We start from the raw sequence: 14960 nt of genomic DNA, 5'->3' as shown, positions 1-14960 counted from the left end.
ATTATCTAATTTAAGTAGCTAAACAGGACTAAACTGAATAAATATTTAATATAGCAATAATGCAATAATTACATTGCAAAGGAAAGTCAATAAAGTAAAATTAATAAAAAATTTAATTTGAAAAGAGAAAGCACAATGTAGTAACAATAATAACAACAACAAAAAAACATAAATAATAATCAGCAATGAGTGCATATTAAAATTTAATTTAATTTATGCCATTTATACTATATTGATAAACTCCGGTCCACCTGTGTGTCCATGCTACGGCAGAGAGAGTGACACCAGATGTTGCTAGGCGCTTGTTTCTTCTCTTGATTGGACTAAAAATAGATCTTCTCAGCCAATGTGCGCTCAGGTCGCGAGGGCCACATCGAACTTGTGGGGGCACGCGAGCACTTGAGGCTAATGTACTTACACTGAAGAAAACTGTTGACTCCAAAAGCTCCCGTTATTTAACTTATACAGGTGGGTTCGTGTTTTAACCATATAACTTGGTTTGTTTAATGTTAGGCGAAGTTAGCCAAATTTGCCTGGCGGGGAAGCAGTTGTAATAATTCTGGCGTAAGTTTAACGTTAGTCCTAATTAGCCAGAGTCGACAGCTTGCTAACGTTACTAGCTTAATCTACTAACTTAACGGCTAAGTTAAGTTAGGTAGTTGATTTGCTTCCTCTGAAATTGCAGTTAGCTAGCAAATAATTTGTATTTGAGCTAAAACCTCTGTCACGCAAGGTTATATCAAATATTAACAATGAGTACTTTGTGTTTTGCCAGATCAGTAATGAAGTAAAGAATCAGGTAAAGTTCAAGGAAGTTCAGAATGGCATTTGATGGGCACCAGAACACATTTACAAATTCACTCTTTCCCACATACCAGCGTCAGGTAAGCTATATAATTTTAGGGTCATAGCTATGGTATATCGATGTCTTGAAAATTGCGTTTTGTCTGACCAACAGTCTAAGACCCCAAAATATAAAATTTACAATGATATATATAACTAAAAGAGCAGTAAATTCGTACTATTGAATTCACTGTTTCATTATCAAAATAGTCACTAAGTCATTATCGATCAATTGATTAATTAACTAATAATTTCAAGTTCTGCATTTGTGTTTTTAAATAGTTTAAAGCTTGTGTGGTACCTACAGCAGTTGTTTCAATAAGTGAATGATCTGCTCATGTGAGCTTCAGATTGATTAACTTTTGCTTCCCTCTCTTTCAGGCTAGTGTAAATGTAGCAGGTGGAAACAAAAGTAGTGTGGCATTGCCTTTCGTTTCCATGCCTAGCGTCTCATTGCAGGAACAGGACACGGCATCCTACATGCCCTGGTCCCACAGTGCTCATGATGATCCATTTGGCCTTATCAGTTGTGGCCAGAGCAGCATTAAAAGCAGGTATTCACTTTTAACTATAATGTTCAGGTGTGTGATTCTTCATCTTTGCACTATCCCACATGTAATTCAGTAGTGTTAGGCAATCGCACTACTCTTTTGTCCAATCAATATACAGTGGGGCCAAAAAGTATTTAGTCAGCCACTGATTGTGCAAGTTCTCCTACTTAGAAAGATGAGAGATGTCTGTAATTTTCATCATAGGTACACTTCAACTATGAGAGACAAAATGAGAAAAAACAAATCCAGGAAATCAAATGTACAATTTTCAAAGAATTTATTTGTAAATTATGGTGGAAAATAAGTATTTGGTCCCCCACAAACAAGCAAGATTTCTGTCTCTCACAGACCTGTAACTTCTTTAAGAAGCTCTTGTTTGAACTCGTTATCTGTATAAAAGACACCTGTCCACAGCCTCAAACAGTCAGACTCCAAATTCAACCATGGCCAAGACCAAAGAGCTGTCGAAGGACACCAGGAAGAAAATTGTAGACCTGCACCAGGCTGGGAAGAGTGAATCTACAATAGGCAAGCAGGTTGGTGTGAACAAATCAACTGTGGGAGCAATTTTAAGAAAATGGAAGACCTACAAGACCATTGATAATCTCCCTCGATCTGAGGCTCCACACAAGATCTCATCCCGTGGGGTCAAAATAATCATGAGAACGGTGAGCAAAATTCCCAGAACTACATGGAGGGACCTGATGAATGACCTGTAGAGAGCTGGGACCAAAGTAACAAAGGCTACCATCAGTAATACACTACACTGAGAGGGACTCAAATCCTGCAGTGCCAGGTGTGTCCCCCTGCTTAAGCCAGTACATGTCCAGGCCCGTCTGAAGTTTGCCAGAGAGCATATGGATGATCCAGAAGAGGATTGGGAGAACATCATGTGGTCAGATGAAACCAAAATAGAACTTTTTGGTAAAAACTCAACTTGTCATGTTTGGAAGAAGAATGCAGAGTTGCATGGGGGAGGAAACGTCATGCTTTAGGGCTGTTTTTCTTCTAAGGGGACAGGAAAACTGATCGGTGTGAAGAATGAACGGGGCCATGTATTGTGAGATTTTAAGCCAAAACCTCCTTCCATCAGTGAGAGCCTTGAAGATGGAACGTGGCTGGGTTTTCCAGCATTACAATGATCCCAAACACACCGCTCGGGCAATGAAGGAGTGGCTCCGTTAAAAAGCATTTCAAGGTCCTGGAGTGGCCTAGCCAGTCTCCAGACCTCAACCCCATAGAAAATTTGTGGAGGGAGTTGAGAGTCCATGTTGCCCAGCGACAGCCCCAAAACATCACTGCTCTAGAGATCTGCATGGAGGAATGGGCCAAAATACCAGCTAGGGTGTGTGCAAACCTGGGGAAGACTTACAAGAAACGTTTGACCTCTGTCATTGCACCAAACGTTATGTTACAAGGTATTGAGTTGAACTTTTTTTTTTTTGACCAAATACTTATTTTTCCAAAATAATTTACAAATAAATAACTTAAAAATCCTACAATGTGACTTCCTGGATTTTTTTTTTTAATATATTTTTCTCGTTTCTCATAGTTGAAGTGTACCTATGATGAAAATTACAGACCTCCATCTTTCTGAGTAGGAGAACTTGCACAATCAGTGGCTGACTAAATACTTTTTGGCCCCACTGCAAATATTGTGCATTTTCTTATATTATGTTGTCAATTCTATATTGTATGATTCTTGACCTTCAGTACTTGCTTAAACTTTGTCACCAAAGCAAATTCCTTGTATGTGTAAAACTACTTGGCAACAAAGCTGTTTCTGATTTACTTAAATGTACTTGATGCCCGTCTTATTGTGGAAGAAATGTTTTCAAAAAGTTGTCAGCCATACTGTTTAATGAATGTTTTCACAGGAAAAAAGAAATGAGAGTTCAGTAATTTAGAGGTTTTTCTTTTCCTTTTAAGGAAACCCACTGATAATCCTGATTGTGACGGGGAGACTGACCTACAGGGTCTAGTGTCAAATATCTTGGATGACGCAGATTCACAAGACCACTACTACAGTGAACGGTATGGCAAGGTTTAAGGCATTCACATTGAATGGTATTGTATGATTTATTGCTGTGACACCAAAGAGTTTAACAACCCAAAAGATTTATTATAACATTAAAGGTGATCTTCAATTCTTTTTCTAGGAGCCTACCCACATGTAATCCTGTCTGGTCTCCAAAGACATTGAGAGAAGAACTGCTACAGTATTTTCAATCGGAGGATAAAACGCAACAAAATCCTAACTTTCCTCCACACTATGTATCCTGTGAGGCTTTAAGTAAAGCGCAGGGACTGTCAGTGGACAAAGATGTTGAAGAGTTTAGTCAACAGTCCAAAGGCTTTGCTACCAATCAGCAATGGCTTTTTAACGGAGACGGGGACAGCTACACCCTTCGTCCTCAGAAACCGCCACCAGGTCTACCAATACCCAATATGGGAAACACCTGCCTGTCACAGATGCAACAAAGCAAATATGCCAACACGTCAGCTGATAGAGACAGAGGGAATAGTCAGCCTTTGAATAATTTTCCTGACCTCATTGATGTCTTTAGACCTCAAACAGAAATGAAGAGCCCATGCTTTCATCCATATTATGAAGACCACACCACCCAGAGCAGCCCAAAGCCCATCAGTAATGAGCAGTATGTGCCACAAAACATTAATCAATTGGTCAGCAGTTTTCAGTCGTTCATGGCTGGTGAGCATGATAGCTTATGTCGTGGTGACTTTCCAAACATGCACAAGCAGACAGTGGGCATGCACCATGAAGACAGCATGGTTGAACAATGGAAAATCTCCAGTCCTGCAATGTCAACACAAAGTACTCCTGTAGTGTGGACCCAAAAACAGCTGGTGACAGAATTTGGGACAGTGCAGACGGAAAGAAATGGAGGAGTGAGGAAACAGACGTTTAAGCATGATGCCTTTCAAGATCTACCTGGTTTCGGCCCTCAAAACACAGAGTACTTCCAGCCAACAAAACCATTCTCTGCATCTTTAAACCTCCCAAACCAATACCAGAGCAAGATGACCATGCACAGAGAAAAACCTTCACTTCCCTTTAAAATGAGCATGAACCAGTATCCAAAGCATTACATCCAGCAGGAGCCGATACAGAGCAAGTTCAAGCCACAGATGCAGAAGGAAAAGATGAGGATGCATATGCCTGGCTTTCTGGGAGAAGGTTTCTCTACAAGACCCCTAACCAACACTAATATGAGAGGGGGAGACATGAAACAGGCCCTCTCACATAACCCGTATGTTGACCACCTGGGGAGCATGCAGTCTCAGAGATTTGATGAAGAAACCACCATGGTGAGTGCAGGGAATACACAGCAGCTCATGTATCCTGTAAATGACCACAGACGACACTCCAGCGCGCCCATCAACTCCTCTAACTTCAGTTCAAGATCCATGCTGCCCTATGGAAGTGGTGTTCCTGGCATGGACGTGGGTGATATGATGTCAGCGAATGAGTGTGCCGCTTTCAACTCCTATGCCAGTGACATGATGACCCGCAGAGGAGAGAGCACTTATCATGGCATGGGCTCAGCCATGACAATGTCAATGGTGATGAATCAAGGAGGACCTGTGATCCAGCTTTACTTATACCTGGACGAGTGTTATGAGCAGTGGAGGTGTTTGGAGAAGGAGAGAAAGAGGGTATGTTTTTGAAATCTGATTTTGTCTAGTTTAGAACAGTATTGGGCAATGGCTATATGGTTAATTCATTTGTTATCAAAACATCACAAACTGAGTATTTTCTTTGAGCTATTCAACAGTCAAACACATCTATCAACTTTACGTGTACTACTTTTAATGTGGCCTGTCTCCACTATAGAGCTGTGTCCGACAGCTTCTCAGAAGCCCGAGCCCGACTGGAGCCCGTTTTTATTTTTTTACTACTAGCCTTATACTACTGTTGCAGCCATTTAAACATTTTTGACTAGCTGAGGCAGGCTGCTGCTGCTTGCAACAGTATGCTGAAAAACAAACAATAACTAACAAAAACAGGTTGTCTTACCTTACACCTGGCTATATATCATAAATGAAGGCTTCACCACAAAACATGGCCTATCCCAAACAATGAGACAGCCTCCTAACACTACAGCCAGAAGCACAGTCTGTGTGTGTCCGTGCGAGCAGACTTTGTCATGTGTCAATGTGATAGGTTATATATCATCTTCCTATCTTTTATTTTACCATCTCTAACTTCTCCTAGTTTCTTTTAATTGATGGATGTCTAAAACAAAAGTAGGAGAAGCTAAATACAGGCCCAACGCCCGGCCCATGTGTGAGCTGTGACATGGAAATTGGCTGCCAGGCTCCATTCGGACTCGGGCAGAAATGCTGGGCTCTAGTCCACTATACAGTTTATGAAATAAGAAAAAAATATCAATTTGGGACCAGGTATTGGAAAATATTCAATATTAGCTTGGGATCAGTGGAAAATGTATGTTAAGTTTCTCATGTGCTTTACACATTTAATTTCAGATGAGCTCTACAAAGTTTAACATTTTAGTTCATGTTAGCTATGTGGTTGTCTACTAGACTGAAGTAAAGAAAAATATATAAATAATTTTTAAATTTTTGCTGCTGTGCAAATGTTCTCACTTGTTTTCTATTTTAGACAGAGGTCATCCTCACCAAGACACATGCTGGAAAAAAGACTGCAGCAGTGACCAACACTAACCTACCCAAAACTCCACCAAACCCCACAAGAGTAGACCACCTCATTGTTAATCACATGAGAGAACAAGCAAGGGTGAGACCACTGAATTAATTGCTTCCATGCTGCCATCTGCAGGTGAATTTTGTCACGGCTGCCTTGTCATGTTCTGAAGGTGATATTTGTGGCTTTATTTTGCACACCCGTGAGTTCTATCAAGAGAAAACGACTTCCCGTCATTAGTCTCCTGGAGGTTCGTTTAATTTTAAAGAGAAACGGTTAATCTTTTGGGGATTCTTGTTGATAAATGAACTATTTCTGTGCCGTTAGAAGGTCCAGGGTTCATATGTTGGCCTTGGTTGTTCAAATAAAACAAATATCACTAATTGGCATGCGAACTAACATGTCCCAACTTTGTGTTTTTTTGTTTTTTTTTTAGTTGTAGCTAGGTTAAAAGTTAAATTCCTTCTTTTTTTAAGGATTTTATATTATTTTTAACTTGTTATATGTATTTCAGTTTGTTTTGGAATATTAAATGGTAAATGGTCTGTATTTGTATAGCGTCTTTCTAGTCTTTGCGACCACTCAAAGCGCTTTACACTATGTCACATTCACACACTGATGGCACAGCCGTCGGGAGCAATTTGCCCAAGGACACTTCGACATGCAGACTGGAGGAGGCGGGAACCACCGAGCTTTTGTTAAGAGGTCGCCCCATTAAGTGAATAAGCAATTTAAAAGCACACACATGGAAAAAGCATATCCACTAAGTAAAATTGCTAACGTATGGTAGCGATGTATATAGAATGTTTTAATAAGAAATCCATTTGTAAGATTGAGGGGGGGAATATAAGGGTGATTATGTTGGTGTGTTGCAGGTGGCAAGCCTTCTGGATAGAATGGAGTGTCTGCACAACATTTCCCTCCATATCAACATCCACACTGCACTGAACAGACATCATATGGCTATTTGCATCACCCAGGCAAGACGGAAGGAGGAGATTGCCAGCATGTCCAAACACCAGCGGCAGAGAGTTCATTTTACAGAGGACAGAGGTAACTCATATTGCAAGGGTATACAAATGATCCTCTCCCTTAAATGCTATCTGTGCTAACTTGCTTCTGTTTCATAGACACCCTGTTGTTGGTCATTGCACTGAAGGACCTTGCTGCTACCACTAGGAAGCTCCGCACAGCCCTGTGGTGTGCTCTCCAGATGACACTACCGAAACCTGTCAATAAGCAGGACCACCATTTTAACAGGGAGGCCACAAACAGAGAGAGGTGCTTCTCTCCATTTGAGGGATACTCTTTTAAGTTATGATTTAGCAGGCAACAAGCATGATTTAATTAAAACCACTTCAGAATGCCCTGATTATAAATTTCCCACAGGCAATAGGGTGATGTAAAAACAAATGTTATCTGCAAGTCTACAGTGACATTTTCCTACAACACAGTGATCACTGCATAATATGAGATGAGCAATTTGAAGCTTGACGATGGCTGCACTTTTTGGCACCCAGGAGCTTCTGTTGACTAACTTTTGTTGTGTAGGAATTGCATGAAATGTAATTTATCCTGCTGCATCTTAACTTTTTCATTTAATTAGTGTCGGTTCCAAATTAACGTGAATCTTGCTCCATCACAGTTGTATTTAAAGGCACTATTTATGTGTAAGATTTCAGTGAATTCCTCATTGTTTTACTTATTTATTTAAATGTATTGGAACCTCAGTTCTGGGTATTCCCAAGCAATAATTGAATCATAAGGGCAGTAGTTTAAAATGAACATGCTAAATATTGAAATGTTTTCTAAAATGTTCCAATTAATTTTCAGCTTCAGTTTATGTAACCTTCACATGCTGTAATCAAAAAAAAAAAAGTTTTATCTGTCTGTAATTTGGTAAAGTTTGAACTATCCCAAAGATACTCAAACTTCTGCAAAAAGTTAATGTTTTAAATTTAAATGTATCAATCACATTTTCCATTAGAAACGTATATTAACAAATATCATTCCTATCAGTGAAATGTAACATAGCTAACTTAAAGTAATTCTCTGGATGCAGTTTAATATGCACATGCTAAATTATAAAAGGTTTTCTGAAATGTTCCAATTAATTTAAGACCTTTTGCCTCAACACTGTATTCAGAAAACTGTTTTATCTGTAATTTGGTCAAAGGTTTGAACTGTAAGAAAAGAAACTGACTTTCTGAAAGTTCAGCGTTTTAGAATTTAAATGTATTAATCACACTTTTCCATCTGATTATTTTCAGATAATACTATCAAACAGTATTCTTATCAGTGTGACCGTTTGTCAGCTAGGGACTAAAGCTTGTATCCATTATAAAGCTAAGTCGAGCAGCAGTTCTTTGGAAGCATCAGTCTGTAGACATTTTCTGTATCAGTACTCCCGACTATGCTTTGTGAATATGAGCAGTTCCATTCGCTGCCATTTTAATGTTCATGTTTGTTTTTTTTCCCTTGTTACTTGTTCTGTAAATGGTAATTTTAAAAATAAAGCAATCCAAATTTGATTGTTTTTTTATTAATTTAAAAAGATGAACCCCATTATAAACATTCAAATTATGGTACATGACATCTGAGGTAAAATTTTATCAACCTCTCCTTTGTAGTTATTTTCAGACAGAAAATGCATAGACTGTAAAACTAAAACGTATCAACAGGATATTAGTGGATCTGTGGACTGAGACGCTTTACAAGCATTCCTCCATTTGTATTATCAATCCAATTTGTGTTTGTCATTTCAGGAATAAATGTGTCAAGGCTTAGCCAAAGCATGTTTCTGAAACAACATATTGGCAGAACTTAAACAAGCAATTTTTTAATCAACGACATAAGACTGACTCAGTCATCATCATAGAAAGATTTGGATATTTATTCCTAGACAACATCTGTCTGTCTCTACTCCTATCAGCATCCAGAAAAAAGAAACATCCATCACATTGTTCTTGATGTGTATGATGAGTTGCAGAAAGTAATAAGGATCTGGTCGAAGGGGTCTGATGAAGACATGTTCACATACTGAATGAGTCGATGCGGTTTAGCTGAAAAGAGGCAATAACTTTTCATTTGTAACAAAACCTGTAATTGTAAGTGAAAGGGTTTTCACTTACAATTTGTCCTGTCTGTTGGTTTTATCTTTTGCGTTCACCTTTTTGTGTACGCTTCTTCTCCTTCTCTTTTCTGTCTTGTTTTGCTAGTTTGTCCTTCTCACGCTGCATCTTGTCCCCTTCCTTCTTCTTCTGAGCATCTTCACGAGCCTGGTCCCGCTTTTGCTTTTGTCTGTTCAGCACCTCTTCCACGTTGGTGTTCTTAAACAGGGCTGGCACTTTCAGTGAAGGACAGCTGGATGAAAGCCAACATAGTCTGCTAATTTACCTTTACTTCAATTTACCACTATGGAGGTCTAAATGGTAGAAACAGTGAATTGTGTAGTCAGGGTTATGAAACTATTCCATTATCTATTCATATCGCAATTAGTAACACTGAAATCCATTTGATTTTAAATAGCATCTGGTCATAAACAGCTTTAGAAAGGATACATTTATCATTTCCAGTAAAGTTATTTCCGCTTGTTTCCTCTTCTTCAGCTTCAGTGCTTTAGTCAAGGAGATAACATCTTAAGGATCATGACTGGATGTGTCTGAAGGAAATATTCACTGGATGAGACAACATAAACCATTTGCTTTCTTATGAATATGTTCATGGATGTCAAAGAAACATTGGTAGTTAAAGTGAATCATATGGACCACTCTAGGATTACTGTCATCACAATGAGCAAAATCAAGGATATTCCTCTTCGTCGGTTACATTAGCGTATTGAGCAAGGAGGGCTTCTTTCCTTTTCTTTGACTCCTCAGACACCTCCTTGTGTTTCACCACAATCTGAGCTTGTTTTTCGATCATACTGGCGATGGCCTGGACTTCAGCTACAGAAAAGGTGTGACAGAACACAGCCAAACTGTAAATTAACCACAGTAACAATTAGTACCTTTACTTGCAATAAAAGTATGTTTTACTGTTAATATGAAGCTACTTTCACAGGAGCCACAAGGGTACCCATCTGAGGCTCCAGACAGTTTACACATGCTTATGGTTATGTACACACAGGAAACAATCTCTTTCCAGTAATAACACTGACAAAACAAACAAAATCAGTGCAAATTACTTTTTGCCATAAACACTTCCAGAACACAAAACTTTCTGCAGTCTCATTATCTGTTTTTGTTAATTTTTTTGGAGGAAATGGTAATCTCTCCCCGAGACAAAAATGCCTTGCGCTCTGCTCCAAACTCAACAAATAATAAAAATAAGAGCTACTCCCTCTGTATGTTTACCTGGTATTGAGGACAGACTCAGCAGCAAGCTGTCTTTGATGTTTAATCAAGATTTAGATGAGTTGATGAGCCTGCTGGTTTGACTTTGGACTGCTGTCTTAAAAATGCTTATATGAATTCTTATGACTGTAAAATGTTTGTGCAAGTTTGGACTGCATTGTTGTTCTTATTTTCATTGGTTTAAGGTTGCATCATAGCTATACAGTACTGTATGTGGATTTGCCAAGACACTGCAAACCTTGATAACTGGTTCCCCCGAGAGGAGCAGAAGTTTTATTCTTACTGACGAGGTCTTTTAAGGAAAAAAATATCTTTACATTTCAATGACATTAGCAATGTGGATAAATCAAAAGTTACATAATACCATCATCAGCATCTCTTTTGGCTGCTGATCGGCTGTGGCACTCTGTCCACTGTTTGATCATCTCTTTGCAGACATCTTCCACAGTGTCCTCATCCTGCACACAAAGGACAAGTAACAATTATGTACAAGTTATATACTCAACAGCTAACCAACCAGGTAATTAAAGCCCAATACATCACACAGCCTGTTAGTATGAGATGAGGCATAGTGATGTGCTTTTCAGATAAGCCCCTACAGGACAACAACATTAATTCACTGCTGTGGTACTGTGATCCTATTTCTGGTTTGTCTACCAGAGGCTGATGCAAAGATATAATTCAGCTAAACTTCACAAGGAGGATATGAAAACAACACATCAACAGTTTTTGCATTATGTGAGTTCAGTGAACTGTTATTACCTGTTAAGCTAATAACAGACTAACAGCTGATAAAACAGCCAAAGCTCATCATGGCAGCTTATCCTAAATGAACACATCTATGGTTAGATATTTCAATACGGTCCCAATACGTTATTATACAGCACCACTTTCACTATAACTAACTTACACAGGTGTGCAAATGGTTAACCAATTCCCAACATGTATCTGTGCTAAACAGCACCGTGGATTAGGGGGTTCTTTACCTTAGCCGAATATGTCAAAAAACTCTAAGGAATTAGATATTGAGTCGTATGTTGCTTGGTGCTTTCAGTGAAAGACAATTAACTAAAAGTTCCATATTTTTGAATGAGATTTGGCGTGCGAGGAGAGAACAGCTCATGTCACTGCCTGTGCTTTCTAGACCTAAGTTGAAGAAATACTGCTGTGTCTAACGTCGATATTTTGCTCCATATATGACAGATAACATAAGCGCTGTCACGTAGTACCCCGGCACAAGACAGACAGCAACACATGAAAAAAACACAGCCTTGGTGGCTGAGCGGGACATGCCGCTGTGGATATTCACCAGAAATGCGGATAAAATTCCTTGAAGCGCATCTTCTTTTTCCTCGTCGCTCTCTTCTTCTTGCAGGACCCCTAAAATGTACGCCCCATACACCTCACGGTCCACTTCTAATAAGTCCAGACGATCATTCAGCCAGCTTTCAAACTCGCCGGCGTCTGACACGGGCGCCGCCATCTTGGCCCTCTGGGGTCCTTCGTTGGCGGACGGCTGTCCTTTGTCATGGCCTGTAAAAAATAAAAATAAAACGTTCAGATCCAGGTAACTGAGCTCAGGTTGCCAGTCCTTTTGTAATAAGCTAATATACAAATGCAGCTATGATGGGTTCACTGTATAAAAGCTGAGGTTGGCAATTTATTTCAGAAGCCCTTATGTTATATTTGTTATTCTGTCTACATCCTGATAGCAATCCATAAATCAAATGTTCTGACCTGGTTCTGACCTTTTACAATCTATGACACAAAAATTTAAAATCTGTGTCTGTGGCTATAGCAGGAGTGTTGCTGCCTACCTGCACGCAGACAATGCACATGAAAATGTCTGTGAAGGTTCTCAGTCATCCAGGTCATAGTTATTCAACAACAGTTGCCTTTGACCTCAACCTTCATTGGATTGCATGAAAATGTCGTTTTGGTGGAGAGGCATGGGAGATGTGCGATTTTTTTAGGTTAGATACTTTAAAAAGTCTCTTTCTTGTTCTCCAGCATTGCCCACCCCAGCTTTAACAAAATATTTGTCTCTGTCAAGTGCCAAAGAAGGTTGAAGAGAAACTTTCATCTCTCATGAGTCTCCATGAGTCATGTTTGTTTTTTCTTAATTGTTGGCATTTCTGAAACATTGATTTGTCCAGTCATTCCATCAGTCTATGCATTATTCAACGCACTTTAATTTTCTTGTAAAAGATCATTACTCGCTCAAAACATTAGGCCATGTTTCAAAATTATATTTCTGTAAAGATTCTCATTGAGACTACAGTCCCTCAATACGAGGTAAATGTCCTCTACTGTAGTTTTCTCAATTTTCAACCCAAAGCTTTATAGCCTATACTCCCTGTCAAATAACATTTAAAAGGAAAGCTGTTATTGATGAATAGAGAACAAATGCCCCAATAAAACAAATTAATGTTAATTTGGAACTATACTACTTAAATTTAGTTGGAAAAAATACTGAGTGTAATGCTCTTGGCCATATGCCTCATATATATATATTTCCCCTTGACATAGACAAAAATCCTTTAGCATGGTGCAATCATCCCCTACATGTCTCTTCTGTAAAGTCCTTAATGCAGCTTGTATAATGTTCAGAAGTTGCACATGTAAAATAAATTATAACTTGTAGTTATAAGTTTGTAGTCCATAAACACAGGTCTTGTCAAATGTCCATTTGAATGAAAATGGCTGTGATAACTTTGTCATGCTGCTAGCCTGGCTTGTTGAATTAGACTAATTTCAGCAGCCAGAATTTCAATCAGTGCTGAATGCTCAGCGTTGGCACTCACATACAGTAAGTGCCCTGGGATACTGCCATGAATCCCAAAGTTCTTGATTGAAAATTAATGTTTGATTGTCCCACATTTTACAGAAGTACTTTGAGCACTAGGCATGCCAGTACTGGTCTAATTGAAATGCTGATTTCAAAATAATCAGCTATTCTTTGCAAATTCAGTGGGCAGCTGCCAGTCAAACAGCCTTTGGCAGAACATAATCATTCAAAATACTGAAAAACTATTTGTCACAAGAGGACTTCTTTGATTATGAATTTGTATTATTGTAAACCTTTGAGAAGGTGGTTTGACTGGATCATTGGCACTGAGGTTGAGTGAAACATGTTAAGTCACTTAGGTTACATGTGTTGTAGAAAACAGTTACTACCACCTTTTGCATTAGTTGGTTCATGTGCAAATGGAGGAGCAGATGAAATACAGATGTGTTCCTGTCAAGAATAGTATAAACAAGTGTGACATTCTGCTTTTGGCCTCTGGGTGGAAGTAGAGGACACAGATTTGTTCAGTCCTCTCTTATGGTCAAGAGACAGAGGATACACCGTCTTGGATTTAATTGCATGACAGTAGTTTGGAGCTTATTTACTGTGTGATTCATTGCAAATTGCTCCATGCATGTGCATCAGTTTGTTAAAATATAGTTGTAAGGAGAGCTGTGGGGCAAGAAAATGCCTTGCCAGCTGTTTGTTTGTCCGCTTTCATTTGACACTGGGACAACAGACAACACCTCCCAGCTGTTTGAATATATTAAACAATGTTTCCATGCGAATGGCTTGATCCTGCTTCCAGAAACCACTTTGAGCATGGGAGTTTATTAGTAACCCCACCCCACACACACACATATCCCACACGCCCTATACCCCCAACGCACCTTCCCACTGCTCCTACATAATGGCTTCACACATCGCTGGCCTTGCAGTAATGAAGTGTGAAGCTTCTGTGATGCCACAGGGAAGCTACTGTGTGGAACTGTACTCTCAGTTTTAGTGCACCACCTTCAATTCTTTACAGCCCAGATACATTTGCTCGCATATTTAGCTCACTTTGTACTTTCTTCGAGCAAAATCCAAATCAAACTAACTTTCATCAAATGCCCTTGTGAAACAAGATGGATAAGTTGGTGCACCATGCTCAGTACTTCCTACTTTTGTGCCTCTGTGCTAATTGTGTTTTGCAGATGTTTCAAATTGGACCGAAAAAGACAGACTCTGTGTCACAGCTGCATATTATGTATTAATGCTATCCTTGAATTGAGTACCACATTGGAAAGTAATTTAAACATTTTTACTGACATTTTTTCTTCTCAGTGTGCTTCGTTTGATGTTTGAGGAGCTGATGGACATGAATGGCTCACAGTGAAAATGAAAGTGCAATGAAGGTGAGTTTATTGTATACAGTGTGCGGACATGCGAAAAGAGAGTTAAAAAAAGAGAGTGATAAACTGTTGGAAAAACATTTTTATTTGTTTCAAATTTAAAAGTGGAAGTAGTTTTCCAAAGTTGTACTTTCATTGATGTCCATTGGCGCTCACTTGCTTGTATTATTATAGGCAGTACAGAATGGTAAAGTACATTAATTTCATGTACTTTAACTGCCAAAATAGTGCCCCTGTTAACAGAGTGGTGTACAAGTTAGAGGGAAACTGCCATTGTAACAGGCTGGCGTAGTCATATTTCAAGCTGAGGGGCCCAGGGTCGATGCATAATGCCATTGCCTC

At 39.1% G+C, this 14960-nt stretch overlaps 2 protein-coding genes across 2 annotated transcripts; one reads left to right on the top strand and one right to left on the bottom strand.

Annotated features, from left to right (window-relative positions):
- Positions 1 to 386: 386 nt before the first annotated feature.
- On the top strand, positions 387 to 8612 carry moto (minamoto). Its single transcript, XM_038704371.1, has 8 exons — positions 387 to 468; positions 776 to 884; positions 1225 to 1397; positions 3324 to 3428; positions 3554 to 5072; positions 6040 to 6174; positions 6957 to 7134; positions 7212 to 8612. Exons 2-8 carry the CDS (start codon positions 822 to 824, stop codon positions 7400 to 7402), a joined length of 2364 nt encoding a protein of 787 aa, XP_038560299.1. The 5' UTR covers positions 387 to 468; positions 776 to 821; the 3' UTR covers positions 7403 to 8612.
- On the bottom strand, positions 8608 to 11940 carry ccdc43 (coiled-coil domain containing 43). The gene is made up of 5 exons (XM_038704396.1): positions 11746 to 11940; positions 10801 to 10894; positions 9893 to 10028; positions 9642 to 9694; positions 8608 to 9421 (listed from the first exon to the last, which is right to left on the bottom strand). Exons 1-5 carry the CDS (start codon positions 11917 to 11919, stop codon positions 9234 to 9236), a joined length of 645 nt encoding a protein of 214 aa, XP_038560324.1. The 5' UTR covers positions 11920 to 11940; the 3' UTR covers positions 8608 to 9233.
- Positions 11941 to 14960: the final 3020 nt, after the last annotated feature.

Source organism: Micropterus salmoides, unplaced genomic scaffold (genome assembly GCF_014851395.1).
Source record: "Micropterus salmoides isolate LMB-PRFRI ecotype aquatic unplaced genomic scaffold, ASM1485139v1 Ms_hic_scaffold_10, whole genome shotgun sequence".
Lineage (NCBI taxonomy): Eukaryota > Metazoa > Chordata > Actinopteri > Centrarchiformes > Centrarchidae > Micropterus > Micropterus salmoides.
Note: the sequence above shows the minus strand (reverse complement) of the source record. Positions and strands in the feature narration are given on the sequence as shown.

Coding starts and splice junctions, on each gene's coding strand:
- moto (XM_038704371.1), top strand. CDS start 822: ATGGCATTTGATGGGCACCAGAACACATTTACAAATTCACTCTTTCCC. Junction 885..1,224: donor TTCCCACATACCAGCGTCAG/GTAAGCTATATA, acceptor CCTCTCTTTCAG/GCTAGTGTAAATGTAGCAGG. Junction 3,429..3,553: donor GACCACTACTACAGTGAACG/GTATGGCAAGGT, acceptor TTCTTTTTCTAG/GAGCCTACCCACATGTAATC.
- ccdc43 (XM_038704396.1), bottom strand. CDS start 11,919: ATGGCGGCGCCCGTGTCAGACGCCGGCGAGTTTGAAAGCTGGCTGAAT. Junction 10,895..11,745: donor GAATTTTATCCGCATTTCTG/GTGAATATCCAC, acceptor CTTTGTGTGCAG/GATGAGGACACTGTGGAAGA. Junction 10,029..10,800: donor CAAAAGAGATGCTGATGATG/GTATTATGTAAC, acceptor CCTTTTCTGTAG/CTGAAGTCCAGGCCATCGCC.